This window comes from Dermacentor variabilis, chromosome 1, assembly GCF_050947875.1.
Source record: "Dermacentor variabilis isolate Ectoservices chromosome 1, ASM5094787v1, whole genome shotgun sequence".
Lineage (NCBI taxonomy): Eukaryota > Metazoa > Arthropoda > Arachnida > Ixodida > Ixodidae > Dermacentor > Dermacentor variabilis.
The window spans coordinates 130,759,421-130,773,447 of record NC_134568.1 but is presented as its reverse complement, the minus strand read 5'-3'; the positions used below and the strand labels follow the sequence as shown (position 1 = coordinate 130,773,447).

At 45.2% G+C, this 14,027-nt stretch overlaps 1 protein-coding gene across 1 annotated transcript in view; it reads left to right on the top strand.

The window, feature by feature from the left end:
• The window catches only part of LOC142584725 (uncharacterized), a 38,628-nt gene that overhangs the window by 2,016 nt on the left and 22,585 nt on the right, over positions 1–14,027 (top strand). The window contains exon 2 of the mRNA XM_075694954.1: positions 5,751–5,907. Within this exon, the coding sequence (XP_075551069.1) occupies positions 5,751–5,907 (157 nt within the window). The remainder of the gene's footprint in view (positions 1–5,750; positions 5,908–14,027) is intronic.

Here is a 14,027-nt window from a genome sequence, read left to right as displayed (position 1 = left end):
GTGACAGGAAGCAACGGTAGTGCCGAAGAACGCGCGCGATAGGGGGCGCTGTTATCATCTGTAACGTTTCAATTGAAACTCACACCGGACGTGCGTCTGGTTAACCTCCCTGCCTTTCCTCTCTTCCATTTCCCTCTCTCTCACACAGCAATTATGGTAGAATTTGTTTTCATTTCTTAAAAAAATAATAAAGAGAAAGAAGCAATGTTCTTGAAAAGATCTGATGTCGTCATCGTTTTGTTTTGTCTCCTTTCGCCATAACAACGTCTACGCAACCTGAAACCTGGACTCGCAACCACAAAACGCTCTTAGGCTATAATTGTTTGTAAAAGAAAATTTCAGCCCATTCCGGAGCTGTGCATAGAATGATTAGAGAAGGTAGCTGGTCAATGGCAAAGAAAGAAGAAAAACAGAAAAGAAAAACCCAAAGAGAAGTTGTGTGAATTCGGCCCCTATTGTGTTGTGTGTTTTTTCCCCTTGGCCAAAATAATATATTGGTGGGAGTGCTCGTATTTAACATTGATATCTCGTGAAAAAGTAGCTGGCGCATTTGTTCTCACCTCTGGTCTCGTCTCTCTCACATTTCAAGTTGCTCTGCAAGAGCGCACACGTTCCAGCGGGCTAGGGGCAGGTTTGCACCGTGGGACGGTCGATCGCCAGACCCAAAGTTTGCCAACAGCTGCGCATTTATGAAAGTTACAGCACTCGTACAGATTCCAGCCAAATAAAACATATAAACAATCGCATATTCATACGCTGACGCACAATAGTTCCAAGTTTCGTGTATCAGTGCGACTTCGTGGCCAACGTCCCTCGCCTCAAGACTTATCACGGTTGCTCCAACTGCGACTGCGCCGTGGAGTATGCGACAACGGGAGCAGGCTGCATACTCAATATGAGGCGCAAGGCGTGGCAGGCTTATGGCGTAAGCTTTGAATTTACAGCGTTCGCCCGCGCATATTCCGCGGGGACGAGCGAACAGGAGCGGTGAAGAAGGGAGGAGGGCCGACGAGACGTGCCTGACATGTGTACCCGCGGCTGCGCGTGAAAGAGGAGCCGCGATTGTATTCCATTGTTCAAGTCTACGAGGAGCGGGAGGCGGTAGGGGAAGCAACAAAAAACAAAAGCTCGATCGCGCAAGGCAAAAATGAGATAGAAAGCGTAGCCCTCACTACGATTTCACCACCGCATGGACGCTATGTAAATATACAGCACTAACATAAATGAAAGTGACCACACAGGAATGCACAATGGGAAACCTCGAGTGCGAAGAGAAACGGGATCGGCTTCATCCCGAGATAAACAGAGGCGTGCGCGAATTTTGCTCTCGCGGCCTCGCCAGTTGCGGGCGGTGCGCTGTGCCAATCCGATTGATTCTTCGAGCACGTAATAATGTCATTACTCCGCGCGCACCGAGCGGACCCCGGCGCAGGACCGTCCCGAGCTGTAGGCCAGCGTACCCGCTCGCAGAGACGCCTCGCGCTTCGCTTGCGGTCTCGGAACCAGCGCGGGATCGACCTGAAGGAAGTTCGCTTCGTGCTTTATACTATAGCAGTTCCCAGGCCCTCTCCCAAGCCCAGCTTTCATTATCGTTCTTTCCCGCTGTTTGCCGCTAATCGACGGGGAGGAGAGAGGCAGAGGGTCACGTGCTCCTCGCAACGAACCGCGCCCGTTTATGTCGGTCGCTTTCTACTGGTGCATTCATTATGAAGTCGGTCCGCGGATACTAATTTGCGAGAATAAACCTTGGTGGGACAAAAATAAAAAAAAAAAGAAGAGGAGAGGCGAGACGGCGAAAGAAGAGCGCGCTTGCAGGTGATGCGGTGCGTATGCGCCCGACCGCCTTTGGCACGCATTATTGTTGCTCGTGTATGTCCGCAAAACATGAAACTATTAGCAACAACGTCCGGGCGCGTTGTTGTTAGCAGTTTTTAGCTTTGTGTTCCTCTTTCTACGTAGGGCCACTGACTTGTATTGCAGCTATATAGCGGGAAATCGCTCACCGTCTTCAAGCGGCAAAGCCAGTGAACTGTCATATATGCATGCGGCAAGGCCCTCGTGCGTTCCTAACAGAATTCAAGTGTGCTCGGAAGCGTTAAAACATTTAGAAATAGTTTGCACATTACTCCATAATTTGCGCGCTTAACTTTACTGGCGCCCATAGCGCATGTATGCAGTACATGCGCTGGTATTATAGCACTGTTCTAGACGCATGCGATTAGTGGTATCACATATCTGTGTGCAGCGCACCAGTACGATAAACAGGGCCGGTAGAATTGAGCTCGCTCATCGTTCACGGCCGGCCAATCCCTATGATTACGTGGGCGGGGCACTGCTCGGAGCATCGACGAAGTGCGAGAAGGAATGAAATAGAATCGTTACATTATGCCGGCCAGCCTTCGTCCGCACCATGCGAAGGATCTGATTATCAAGTAAATTTTTCACAGAAAACAGGCCCTTCTGGCTGCATCTCAATTGGCAAAAGAAACCACGCTCGTGAGCACGTACGTACATGGAGTTTGATTACGTTTATGGTTGGCAAAAGAGCTGTCTGTATGACCCACAACTAAAGCAAAGAAATAGGAAGTCTACCCAATAAAAGCTCATTCTACAGCGCACAAAGGACGTTATGGAGAGATATAGAGTGAAAGCAAGCACAGGGGAAGGGGGGGGGGGGAGGGGGGGGGAGGTCAGTCAGATGAACGCCCCGCTTATTACACTGCACTGGCGTTAAGAAAAACGGGGAATACAAAGAGGAAGACAGGCAGAGAGTGAGCACCAAGATTTTAACTTGCGTGAAAGAAATATGCATGGCGGTGTTACACCTGGGTTGCATACTTGCACACCAAACATTGCTTGTCCAAATGAAACAAAGCAGCGAATACATGTTCGCTTCTTTCAGTTGTCTCCGACCGAACCTCGCATCGCACGACGCTCCGAACCTAGGTTCAGCGGTAACGTCTTGCGCTCATAGTGTCTAGAGCCGACAGTGTAGATAACTGCTCTGAGAGGTGCATTTGGATGCAAATATTTCTTTGCATGCGAAATCTGAATGTCCCTCCTGCTTGCAAGTAAAGGCGCCTTTGAATTCCGCGCCGATGGAGAAGTGTTTGTGTAAGCATGAAAAAGCGACACGTGTACACATGGCTGTGAAAGCCGCGAGAACGGATGGGCCTAGTTTACAAGACACGCACCAGCGACACTGCGTAAAAGAACCATCTGGAACTTCCATGTCGCGGAAATTCGCCTCATTTGTTTAATACAGACGCGCGGACCAATAGGGAAAGACGGGAGGAACGGGATAGTTTTCGCGTTTGTTTCTTAGTCTATTCGTCACAGAGGTACAAGCTGTGCTGCTCTATAATAATGTGTTTAGCGCCAGGTTTTACTGTGATTCGCACTTAGGAACAATTCTAGCGAAATATCATTTTTGGGGATGCCAGCCCTGGGCTCTTATTCACAAAAGTGTTATTTTCTTTGTTTTTTACGCTAGACATGTTAGTAAGATAGTAAGACTAGAGGCCGGCCAATCGCGTAGCTGTACATGTTATCAGCGAAGGCGACTGGACAATGGAGAAGAGCACTTGCGAACTAAAAGCTCTGTAGATAGACAGATAGAATAAACTTTATTTTCCAACGGATAAGGTGGTCTCTAAATTCGGCTCTTGGGCTCGTATTCACAAAAAGCTCTTACGTTATATTTCTTCATCAGAGCAAATTCTAGCCGATCAAGAAACTGGACATATCATTAGCGAAGACGGCCGAACAATGGCAGAGAACACTTACGACTGACAAGCTTTGTGAATACGGGCCCCGGTCCCATATTCACAAAACATTTCTTGCTATAGAAACTTCGTGAGAACAGCTTGTAGCCTGTCATCATATTACACATATTAGTGAAGGCGGCCGTTCAGTGGCAAACAACATTGCAGAATCAAAAGCGTTGTGAATTCGGCCCGTGAGTTTCTTTTTCGCCCCCAAGCGCTGGAAACAAACACCACAGACCGCCAAAGTGTAAATATGGGCGCGTATCCGTTACGCTGCCTGGTCATCGTGAGACCTCGGCGCTTGAAAGTGACTTCTACCGAGACAAATTGCAGTGGAAAACCATAGATCTCATTGCTGCTGAGCGCCTGTCGCGTATTGTGCAGAACCTCATCATGTCGACTTGGACGGAACGGAAACCCCTAGGCAAACCACATGCCTTGTACTACTTCATCTGTTGTTATAGCCTCACAGCACTCCGTGTTTTAATATGGTTAATATGGGATGGGGGTGAATAAGGATTCTATTTTGATTAGCAGTTCATATTATCTTATGTAAATATTTCTTTTTTATATAGGTACGAACAATTAGGGATACGTAGGCACCAAGAGATGATACCAGTGACTTCGTTTCGTGAGAGAAACATGTATGTATATATGACATGTCGGCAGATTGTTGGCACGGTAAAAGAAACCTGTCATAAAATGGCATAAACGCAAGAAATATTATGAGTGCAAAATGTCTAAATATAGAAAGGAACAGTACTAGTTACGAATACGACTGATACTACAATGATGATGATGTGTGGTGTTTTATGGCGCAAGGGCTAGGTTTGGCCAAAGAGCGCCATGACAAGTGATAGTGTTAAGGATGTATTATGGAAGATGTGACTTGGCTGTAAAGAGGCCTAAAATAGTCGCTGTAAAGTGCGTAAAATCTACGTGCTATAAAATTATGGCGATGTCTAATGACGAATACTATGAACATTAAAATCCATCGTAGAAGAATGATGCATTGTTTAAAATATGCGAGATGTTAAATTGCTTACAGCACTACTGCCTCGCCAGAGCCCTTGAACCACAAGGGCCTAGAGGCATGTGCTATTCAATATAATTATCGCAGCGGGATCCTCTGAAGAGAGGAAGCGCTACGAACGTGTGACTGATACTACAAAGGCAAAAGGTCACAAGAGAAAAAAATGACGCATACTACTGCTTGAAAACGAGAATTAAATACAACAACCAATGTTGTTGTCACCGGTAAATAAATAACATTCAGTTATAGTAATTTTTGGCAATACCAGTACCCTAAAAAAAAACTGTCAGAGCAACAAGTGCACATTTTTGTGTGCCAGCTGCTGGGTTGGGGCCAAACAGCTGCTTTATGCTCAGCAGTCTCCGACAAGGCTGATTAATGTGGACACCAGTTCGCTGTTTTTTTTTTCAAAACTGTTTGCCCGACACTCTAAAGGAAGGTGTTCCACGTTCTCATTTGCATTGCCATATTCGCAGTGAAGGTTTTCAGCACGGCCAATGCGGAACAGAAACTATTTTGTGTTGGTAGTATGTACCCAGTCGCAAACTGCCTATAAGATTTTCTAGATGTCTGCTCAGCTCTCTCGGTATATCATGTTCAATAATGGGATCAATGGGATATTTACGTCAGAATTTCCGTAGAACCATTTTCTTCTGCTGTTACCCACAGACGTGTTTTTCAAAACGCAACGTATTTCTGGTCAAGTTGTAGGGAGTGCGGTCGTCATGTTTTCTTGATACGCTCGCCGCGCTGCTGCATTATAGCTGCGCAATTTCCGGCAATGTTGCAATGTCCCGGTGTCTACCGAAACGCTTCTTCGAAACATACACCAACGTTTGCGTACTGATCTTGTCTTGGTATTTCAGTTCCGTGCACTATGACCACGTAATCAGTGGTATCATCAAACACCACGAAGCCCGATTAGTTTGCACTGAAATTTTACCCTACAGTTTCAGCTACTTCCGTGAAACGCGCCGCGCTCCGACAAGCATGCCTGCAGAGCGTCGGGCTGGCAGCGTTCGTGCGGCTGGCCAGCACTTCACGGCGCTGGGCAGGCGGCGCTAGGGCAGCTGAGAAAATTTCAGCGCCGACTCCTTATACACAAAGGTAACCCTGTCAGGTACTGCTACAATCGGGGGCGTTATGCATACCTATAATATACATTAATTACACTGTAAACCGAACGATAACATTTGCGCCTAGCGAGTCGTACGCACCAAAACTAAAGACCGCTATCTTGTCAGCGAAAATAAATTTTCAAGAAGAAACCGTAATACGGTGACACAGTTTGGAGGAGGTCCGACGATAGGCACGGCCTCACGCTCACTGGCTTCAAAAGCTTTCAGAAATACTAACACCTGTAGGTGGGCTTTCTGAAGTTCTATTACCGTACTCTTGCTTTTGTAATTAAAAGTTCAGTTGCCATGTCGTCCTGTTTGATTCCTCTTGTGTGGTTGCCTCTAGTGCGCTGTTTTCAGAGAGCAGTGCACATCAAGTTATGCGGCGGCTAAGCTTATGCTGTGGCGACGCAGGCTCCTGGATGTAAACGTTTCGCCAACTTTTCTTGTCTTACCGATTGTAGCCACTTTCTTACTTCTTTACGTTTTGAAGTGGCACTGCAATGAAACTTACCAATGTTGTTTAAACAAATAAACAGAGGGAGAAAATGCGCTGAATTCGCTACTAGTAAAGTCCGAAAATTTGGAAACTTAGTTAAAACCGCGTAAATCATTAGGCTTGGTGCATTCCAATCTTATCATCCGCCAGGTGTGCTAGCTCATGTTTGCAATAACACAGACTTATCACCGCACAATTTGGTGACGAAGAAATCAGTGTGGATAAGAATCGTTGCGTTAAACTCGCCTTAATGTCTACAAAGAGGCTGTGGCGAGACATTAATCACAAACGGACAGCTTCATCATTCCTGATGCGAGGGGAGGATCATGGTGGTTTCTGATAAGGTCTGAAGCATTCGTTCCTTTTTTAGTGAGCCTCCAACGTCAGAAAGAAAAAATAACAGCTAAATACCACCAGTTTCAGCATATTTAATGATCATTTTCAAGTTTTATACAATTTTTGAAGATAGCCTGATTATTCGGTGAGACGGACATTTACACGAGAAATCAAAACTTATATTCAACTAATCAACAAACACCCCCCAATTAACCTGTGAATTCATTACTTTACGGCATGTATTGCAATTTACTAATTCTAGAGGGTGAGTTTGCAAGGCGTATCCGCTTGTTAAGAATTCCCAGGATGGGGCCAGTTGGACATATGCGCCATCAAACTCGCCTTAAAAATGCACTGTTGTTCCACTCGCTTTTAACAAAACGCCCTTTTATGCATTCGACCACAAAAGTAACTAGAACGCCCATGTACTATCTTCCTCACGTTTGGAAATAATATCCCGAAACTGGTATCATCCTGCAAATTAATTTCTAGTGGATAGGTCTTGCAAGCTCACCGGCTACAATCCGTAAATGGCAATATGTGCCGCAAACTAATTATCTGAGAAGTTATTTATTGAACTTTTGTTAATTATTTGAAAGTGTTTAAATTTCTCGTGTTAGTAACGTCCTCCTATTTGAATAATCAAGCTCAATGACAAGAATTATGTTATGTGCAACAGGCGATTTTTAGAAATTCCGTAAAATCCCAAAAATAGTCACCCTGTATAACCATTGCAGGCTTAAAGCCAGGTGTGGCCGTCTCCATGAAACGACCTGCAGTGTTCACCACGTGTTTTCTTATTCTGCCAGATGTTAATAACATAGCATGTTTTCGTCTTCCACCGCATCCCAACACACAAAACACGCACGCACAAAACTCCCGATATAGCTTCCCGTTGCTCAATACGTGCTACATAAATGTGTTTTTCCGAGCGTGAAAGAAGCCCGCAGATGCCCGCGAAACTGCCGCGCGACTGGCCGCTCCAGGCATTTTGCGTTTATTCGCCGGCTTCATTCACGCTCGGAAAAACACTTTTATGTAGCACGTATTGAGCAACAGAAAGCTATATCAGGAGTTTTCATGTTGCTCTATAATTTTATCATCTACACTTTTTATGTAATTACAATATTTGATAAATTGATTAATTAATTAGCACTAATTATGGAATTATGCGCAATGATAAGTATAATATGAGTATCTCCAAGTGACGGCAAGCAACATTACCTTGGATCTGACCAGCTACATTGTATTTGCATATATTTAATGTTTAGCTAAAGTTACACAGGGCACCATGAGTACATTACACACACACACACACACACACACACACACACATACACACACATAATATATATGTATATATATATATATATATATATATATATATATATATATATATATATATATATATATATATATATATATATATATATATATATATATATACACACGCTTCGAAATGGCGCTTTCTTGTCAGTCGCCCTTCAGTAAGCTAGAGACCCACCACTCCACCAGACAAATCAATGCGAAAAACAGTGCAGCGTCTCTCCGTCATCTGCCGCCATCTGCGCGTCGCACGCGGATTATGTCACGCAGACACTCGCAATTCGTTGAGCAGAGCGCGGCCTTGCTCCGTGAGCACTTTCGGGTGTTCCACTGGCATGTGACACTCGCTTCTCTCCAACTTATCTCGAAGCCAACTAACTTCGCCAAACGAGAAAGGTGTTCTGACTCTGCAATCGCAGAAGAAACCGGCGCGGGGAGCTATAGTTCTGAGCCTGCTCAGTCATGGCTGGCGTTTGAGCATGTAGCTAAGGGAACTGACAACTGCAAAAAGGAACGAAGTAACCTTGATTACAGCGTCGGCGCGATTGCTAGAGCGCACCTGCCTTTTCTCAATAATGCATGACCTGTGCTACAGTGCTCACTTTTAGTTTGCGTACCCATCTTCCCTGCGTGTGCGTACTTTAAACGAGGTTTGAAGTGGGAGATGAGATTTTTGTCTCATGGGGAGAGTGCAGAGTTGGTTGAAATAGTGCGGTACTCTAGGCCTGTGCTGTGAGCACGGAAGAAAAGGTAGAGTCTTCTTTTCTTTTTTAAACAGAATGAACGTAATGAAGCAAATGAAAATAGTAGCACTTTCTTCGTTTCATGGTAAATGATTATGTTTCCCGATAATGCTTAGATTCACGATAAATGCCTAAGAAAGAAAGGTAATACGCAATGTGGTCAACCAGGAGAGACAGGACTAACATACGGAGGGACAGGGAGCTTAAGCGGCGTAAAGAGCGGTTGGGTGACCCTATGCTCGGGCAAGAAGTTGAAAAGAATGAAAGACGAAAGAATGAGAGACGAAATGAAATAAGAGAGCGAGCAAGCGAGAGAGAAAGCTAGAGAGAGCGAGGCGGGCACAATAACATGATGCAGTGCGTGACAGACGCAGGGCCAGTATGCGGCGTTGCCTAACTACTCGGGGACCGATCTCACAGTGATACCTGTTCGTACAAGAACGGCTTGGCTAGCCACCCTCGCTAATATTACTCTCGCCATGATGATTGGCCCGCGCCTTTTCTTACGAACCGTTCTGGAGCTCGAAGTGTATTGCAAATACGGGTCCTGACCCGTATGTACTCTGCATATACAAAACTTCGCAGCATTGCGGGAGATAGAGGTGGCGCCAGCTTTTTCCGCCAGAGGCGCCTAACACACAAAGTTGTTCCTTCAGCATGACAGCCCTCGTCCAGCACATTTGCACTTCTGGTGACAGCGCAAACAGTCTTTCTCACCGTTTGGAGGCACTATAGCGCCAGGAGCACCGGAATAATTCCACGGCGCGATCAAATTAATTTAACAAATCATTAAGTGCGATAGAAATGTCCTGATTTGAATGCGCGATACATTGTTTCCTTAGCAAGAGTGCACTGCATTTCAGACCCTTGCAGAACGTATGGCTCGACGGACTTTTCGCTTTATGTCTTCTTAGTATGGCAACGGTTTAACACAACGACGACCTCATGTACAAAGAATCCGACCCATCACCTAACAACGACTCAATGCCAGCGTGCTTCACTGCATCAACGCTATCACTGGGGCGCTGCATCCTTTACAGGCTTGAAAAAAAAATATGGGGCTTTATTAAGATTTAGTTTTTACTTTCTCCCTCATTCACTCTAGAATTCTCTTGAAAAACAGTGCGGCCTAGCTTGACAGTTCTTTTTCTTCTGCAGTAGTGTTTGCGGATATAGAGTGGCGGTTTCAGTGGGTAGTGGTGGTGCTGGTGGCAGTACCACAGGCGGGGTTAGCCTGGCAGACATGATTGGCAATTGCTCCGCCTGTGCGTCTCTTTTCTCACCAAATATGTCACCATGTGTCAGTCAGTTCTGTCTCTCACAAAAATGTGAAAAGAATACGTGATACTTCCTCGCGTACTACCCGTGGTTCTTCCGGAAAAAATAACTGTTTGACACGTTCGTGAGGCAATCTCTTCTTCCCACGCTGTCCAGAAGTGTCCTCCCTTCAGGACAGAAGCGCTTCCAGGGCTAGACGAAATGTTCTGTCACCCACTTCGTCACGTTCAGTGCAAGATGAAGAAGCAATGCCGCCGACTTTGAACATCCATGCAGAAGTGTAGGCTGATCTTGTTCTTACTCTGTATAGGAAGGCGGCCTCCGTGCGGCTAAGTCACTTTACAACTCAAGGCTGACGCGGTGGTTTTCAAACAGAACGAAAATATAAACGAATTGTCTCCTAAGGAAATTGGTGATTCACCCGCGCTCTCACTGTCGGCTGCCTTGAAAGCGCTTCATTGGCGAAGGCATCTGCTCTTTCGTCGCCAGTGATACCAACATGCGAAGGTTTCCACTGAAACTTTATCTTGATCCTTCTTTTGCGATTTCTTTAATTCTGATATTGAATTGCCATATGCATTTCTTATCAGCCTGCCAATATTATTATTGATTCCACTAGCTAACTGTGCTAGTGATGGCTAGTTGTTCACGCGCTACATTCCATAATTTGTCCAATTAAAAGTTAATATATTTCTAAAGGAAATTGAACTACTTTTTATTTGCGCCTTTAATGGAACTTACGTCTTAGCTTGTCGTTCAGCGTATATGTGGAGTTACGACACATGGTAAAGCTTAGTAAAATTTATGCCCTTCAATATAGCGCAAACAAGTCAAGCCACGCGATGCATGGGACGGTTTTGATTCCCTGTACCGCACAGAAAAAAATGAACGATATACCTAACTGAACTCCCGACAACTGCTAGTAGAAGCGTTTGCTACCGGAAGGTTGAACATGCTTTATCGCAATTTGCAGGACATGTTGATCTAAAACACGCCTCAGCGAAAGTGCCGCAACAAGTAGGTGAAGCTTGGTTTCAACAGTCCTGCTCACTATTCTGTTACAAAAATTACGGGTCTCCCGCTGTTCTTGCAGGCCACACATTTTTCACACATTTGTCATTATTGAAGCTAAAAATACCGCATAGGTAGATTGAGCTGGACACGGGCTATACTGCATGGTTGAGCAGTGTTCTTTTTCAGTTTTTTTCTCCTTTTTTTACGATTGTTGTCGTTCAAGCGTGCTCACTACACATGCATGCTGAAAGTAGAAAACGTGTTGCGCTGCTATCTTCACGAAAAGGCACATTTTTTTTTTATTTAGGAAACGCACGGAACCACCGTGAAAAATCTGAAACAGGCATTTGTGCGTTGGGGGCAGCTCCAAATTAATTTGACAACATGGGGTTCTTTAATGTCCACCAAAAAGCACGGTAAAGTAGCGTTTCACGAATTTCGCCGCCATCGGAACACGGTCGCCACTGCCGAGGATCGAACCCGTGACCTCGTGCTCAGCAGTAAAACACCACTGCCGCTGAGCCACTGTGGCGGGTGCACTATCTCAAGCTGGAGAAATAGAATCTAGCAAATCAGTCGTACTCACGCTGCTTCCTCCCATGTTTTTTTTTTCTGTGTCGTTCATGAGCTTTGAGTACACGTCTAAACAGGTGTGCGTTTATCTTAATTAAGGGGACGCGAAAAAACAATTACAGCTACACCGTGTCTACTTGCAATAGTTGTGAGAACACTGCTGAATCTCAATAACGGGACTAAGTTTGTGGGCCGCTGCAACGGGGCGCGTGAACTTCGATACATATCCTTGTCAGCATTCGCAACTGGAGACGTTAGATCTCACGACATATGTCTGTATTGTGGCTCGACATTTTCTCGTTTGCACAATTCGTGCTTTATCCAAATCACTGCACAGTAGTGATACTCCGGCATATGAGCCACTTATAACCTTCTGCTTACATCTGCAGGCATGCCGCGCACGCTTTTTATTATTTTTTTCGCCCGCCTGAAGCAACTCGACGCTGGCAGTCGTCAACACTTTCGCGGCACGGACAAAACTGGATAGGAGAGCGAAACAGGAGACCTGATACGTAACTCGATGAACGACGCCAGAAAAATCTTGTTTTCGTACGTTTCCCCTTGATTATCCGTCGTCGTTTACAATCACGCCTATGTCAAGACAAGAATAATCAAGTCGACATTGAGTTCCTCGTACGAAGCTTTCCGAGTTCCATGAAAGCTTCTGGCGGAAAGTTCCGCGAGCAAAAGCGCTTAAATGTGATCTCATCGAAGTCACTCGTTACGCCGCAATGCTCTCTGGCGGGCTACGGCAGGAGAAACGTACGACTGCAGCAATCCGCTTTCTGTGCAAGGTAAACAAATTTCTGAGTGTGGCTTGGAAGCTTTTAAAGTCGATAAGCGTATTTGTATTCAGTGAAACTTCGCCTCGCGGGGCCAAGACTTTTCGCCGTTGCCTGTAAGAATTCACACATTCAGCAAAAGCGTTCCCCAGTTTCGATTCGACGTAGAGACGTTGAATCGCCAGGATGAAGTGAATTACTTTCTTACTTTCTTTCGTTACTTTCTTTTTTGCATGTCTAAGCGCGCTATCAATATGCGAACGTGGCGATAGAGCTTCACATCGGCGCCCCGCCGCGCCTGGGGATATATCACGTCTGCCAACTCTAGAGGTATTGATCCTGATGTAGACTGGCAGCTATATAGGACGAGACTGACGGGGCAGCAACCGAGATTTGATGTGTGCGTCGCGAACGAGCTCCTTCGCCGCCGCCAATCGCACTTCGGCAGCATAGCAACAGAATATGTGGGAGCACATTGTCCAAGTTCTCCGAGTAGTTTGCGATTACTGGGACCCAGATAACCGCCTTACGTCTCCTTTTCATTTTCTCCTACTCTGTATGCCCTCTGTGTTTGACGAACTCTCGGAGGACGTCAAACAACGCAAGCATTTAGAAGAAGCTCTCCCATTGAACGCGCACTCTGAAGTCACAACAATCATGATGGATAAAGTTGCGGCTGGTTGGTTGTACGCGTCCGTTTCAAACAACACGCAGACAAAACACCGGGACAAAGTGCGACTAGAAACCATTGATTGATTGATTGATTGATTGATTGATTGATTGATTGATTGATTGATTGATTGATTGATTGATTGATTGATTGATTGATTGATTGATTGATTGATTGATTGATTTTAATAGCCCAAAACAATGAAATTTACTGAAAGACGACGTAGAGGAGCACTCCGGAATAATTTTCACTATACTTGCGGTTCTTTAAGGTGCACAAAATGTTACGTACACGAGTGTCTTTTGCGTTCTGTCCCTATCGGAATGCGATCAACGAGGCTGGGAATCGGACCCGCGACCTTGTGCTCAGCAAGATAATGTCACTGCCACTGAGACACTGCGTGTGGTAACTGTATGTGCACAGTATTTCGCGTCAAAACCCGGCAGAGGGAAAAAGGAAGCAAACAACAAATTAGACACAACAACAACAACGAAAAGAGAAAAGAAAAGGAGGGGGGGTGGAACGGAGAATTTATAATAGTAACGTCTTCTGTCGGGCTAGTTGGCACATGGCTAGAAATAGTTTTAAGCTCAAAAATAAGATATTGGCAAGTGCCTTTTCTATTTCTAGACAATTTAGAAAAAACATTTCTAGAGAATTTAGAAATTTTCCAAACGGCGTTGTCGATTCTCTTTCTATAATCGAGCCCGCTTTCGTTTTGTGTGCCAATAATAAATGTCAGCGCCTCCTCTAATGTTGAAACTGAGGGCGCCCTAACGCACGTGTCCGTACCAATCTGCATCGCGGCGATTGCTACAATGTTTTCCCTTTCTGTACTATTTTGAATGCGCTACGATTCTATAAATACTTCTGAACGAGAAGAAAAGG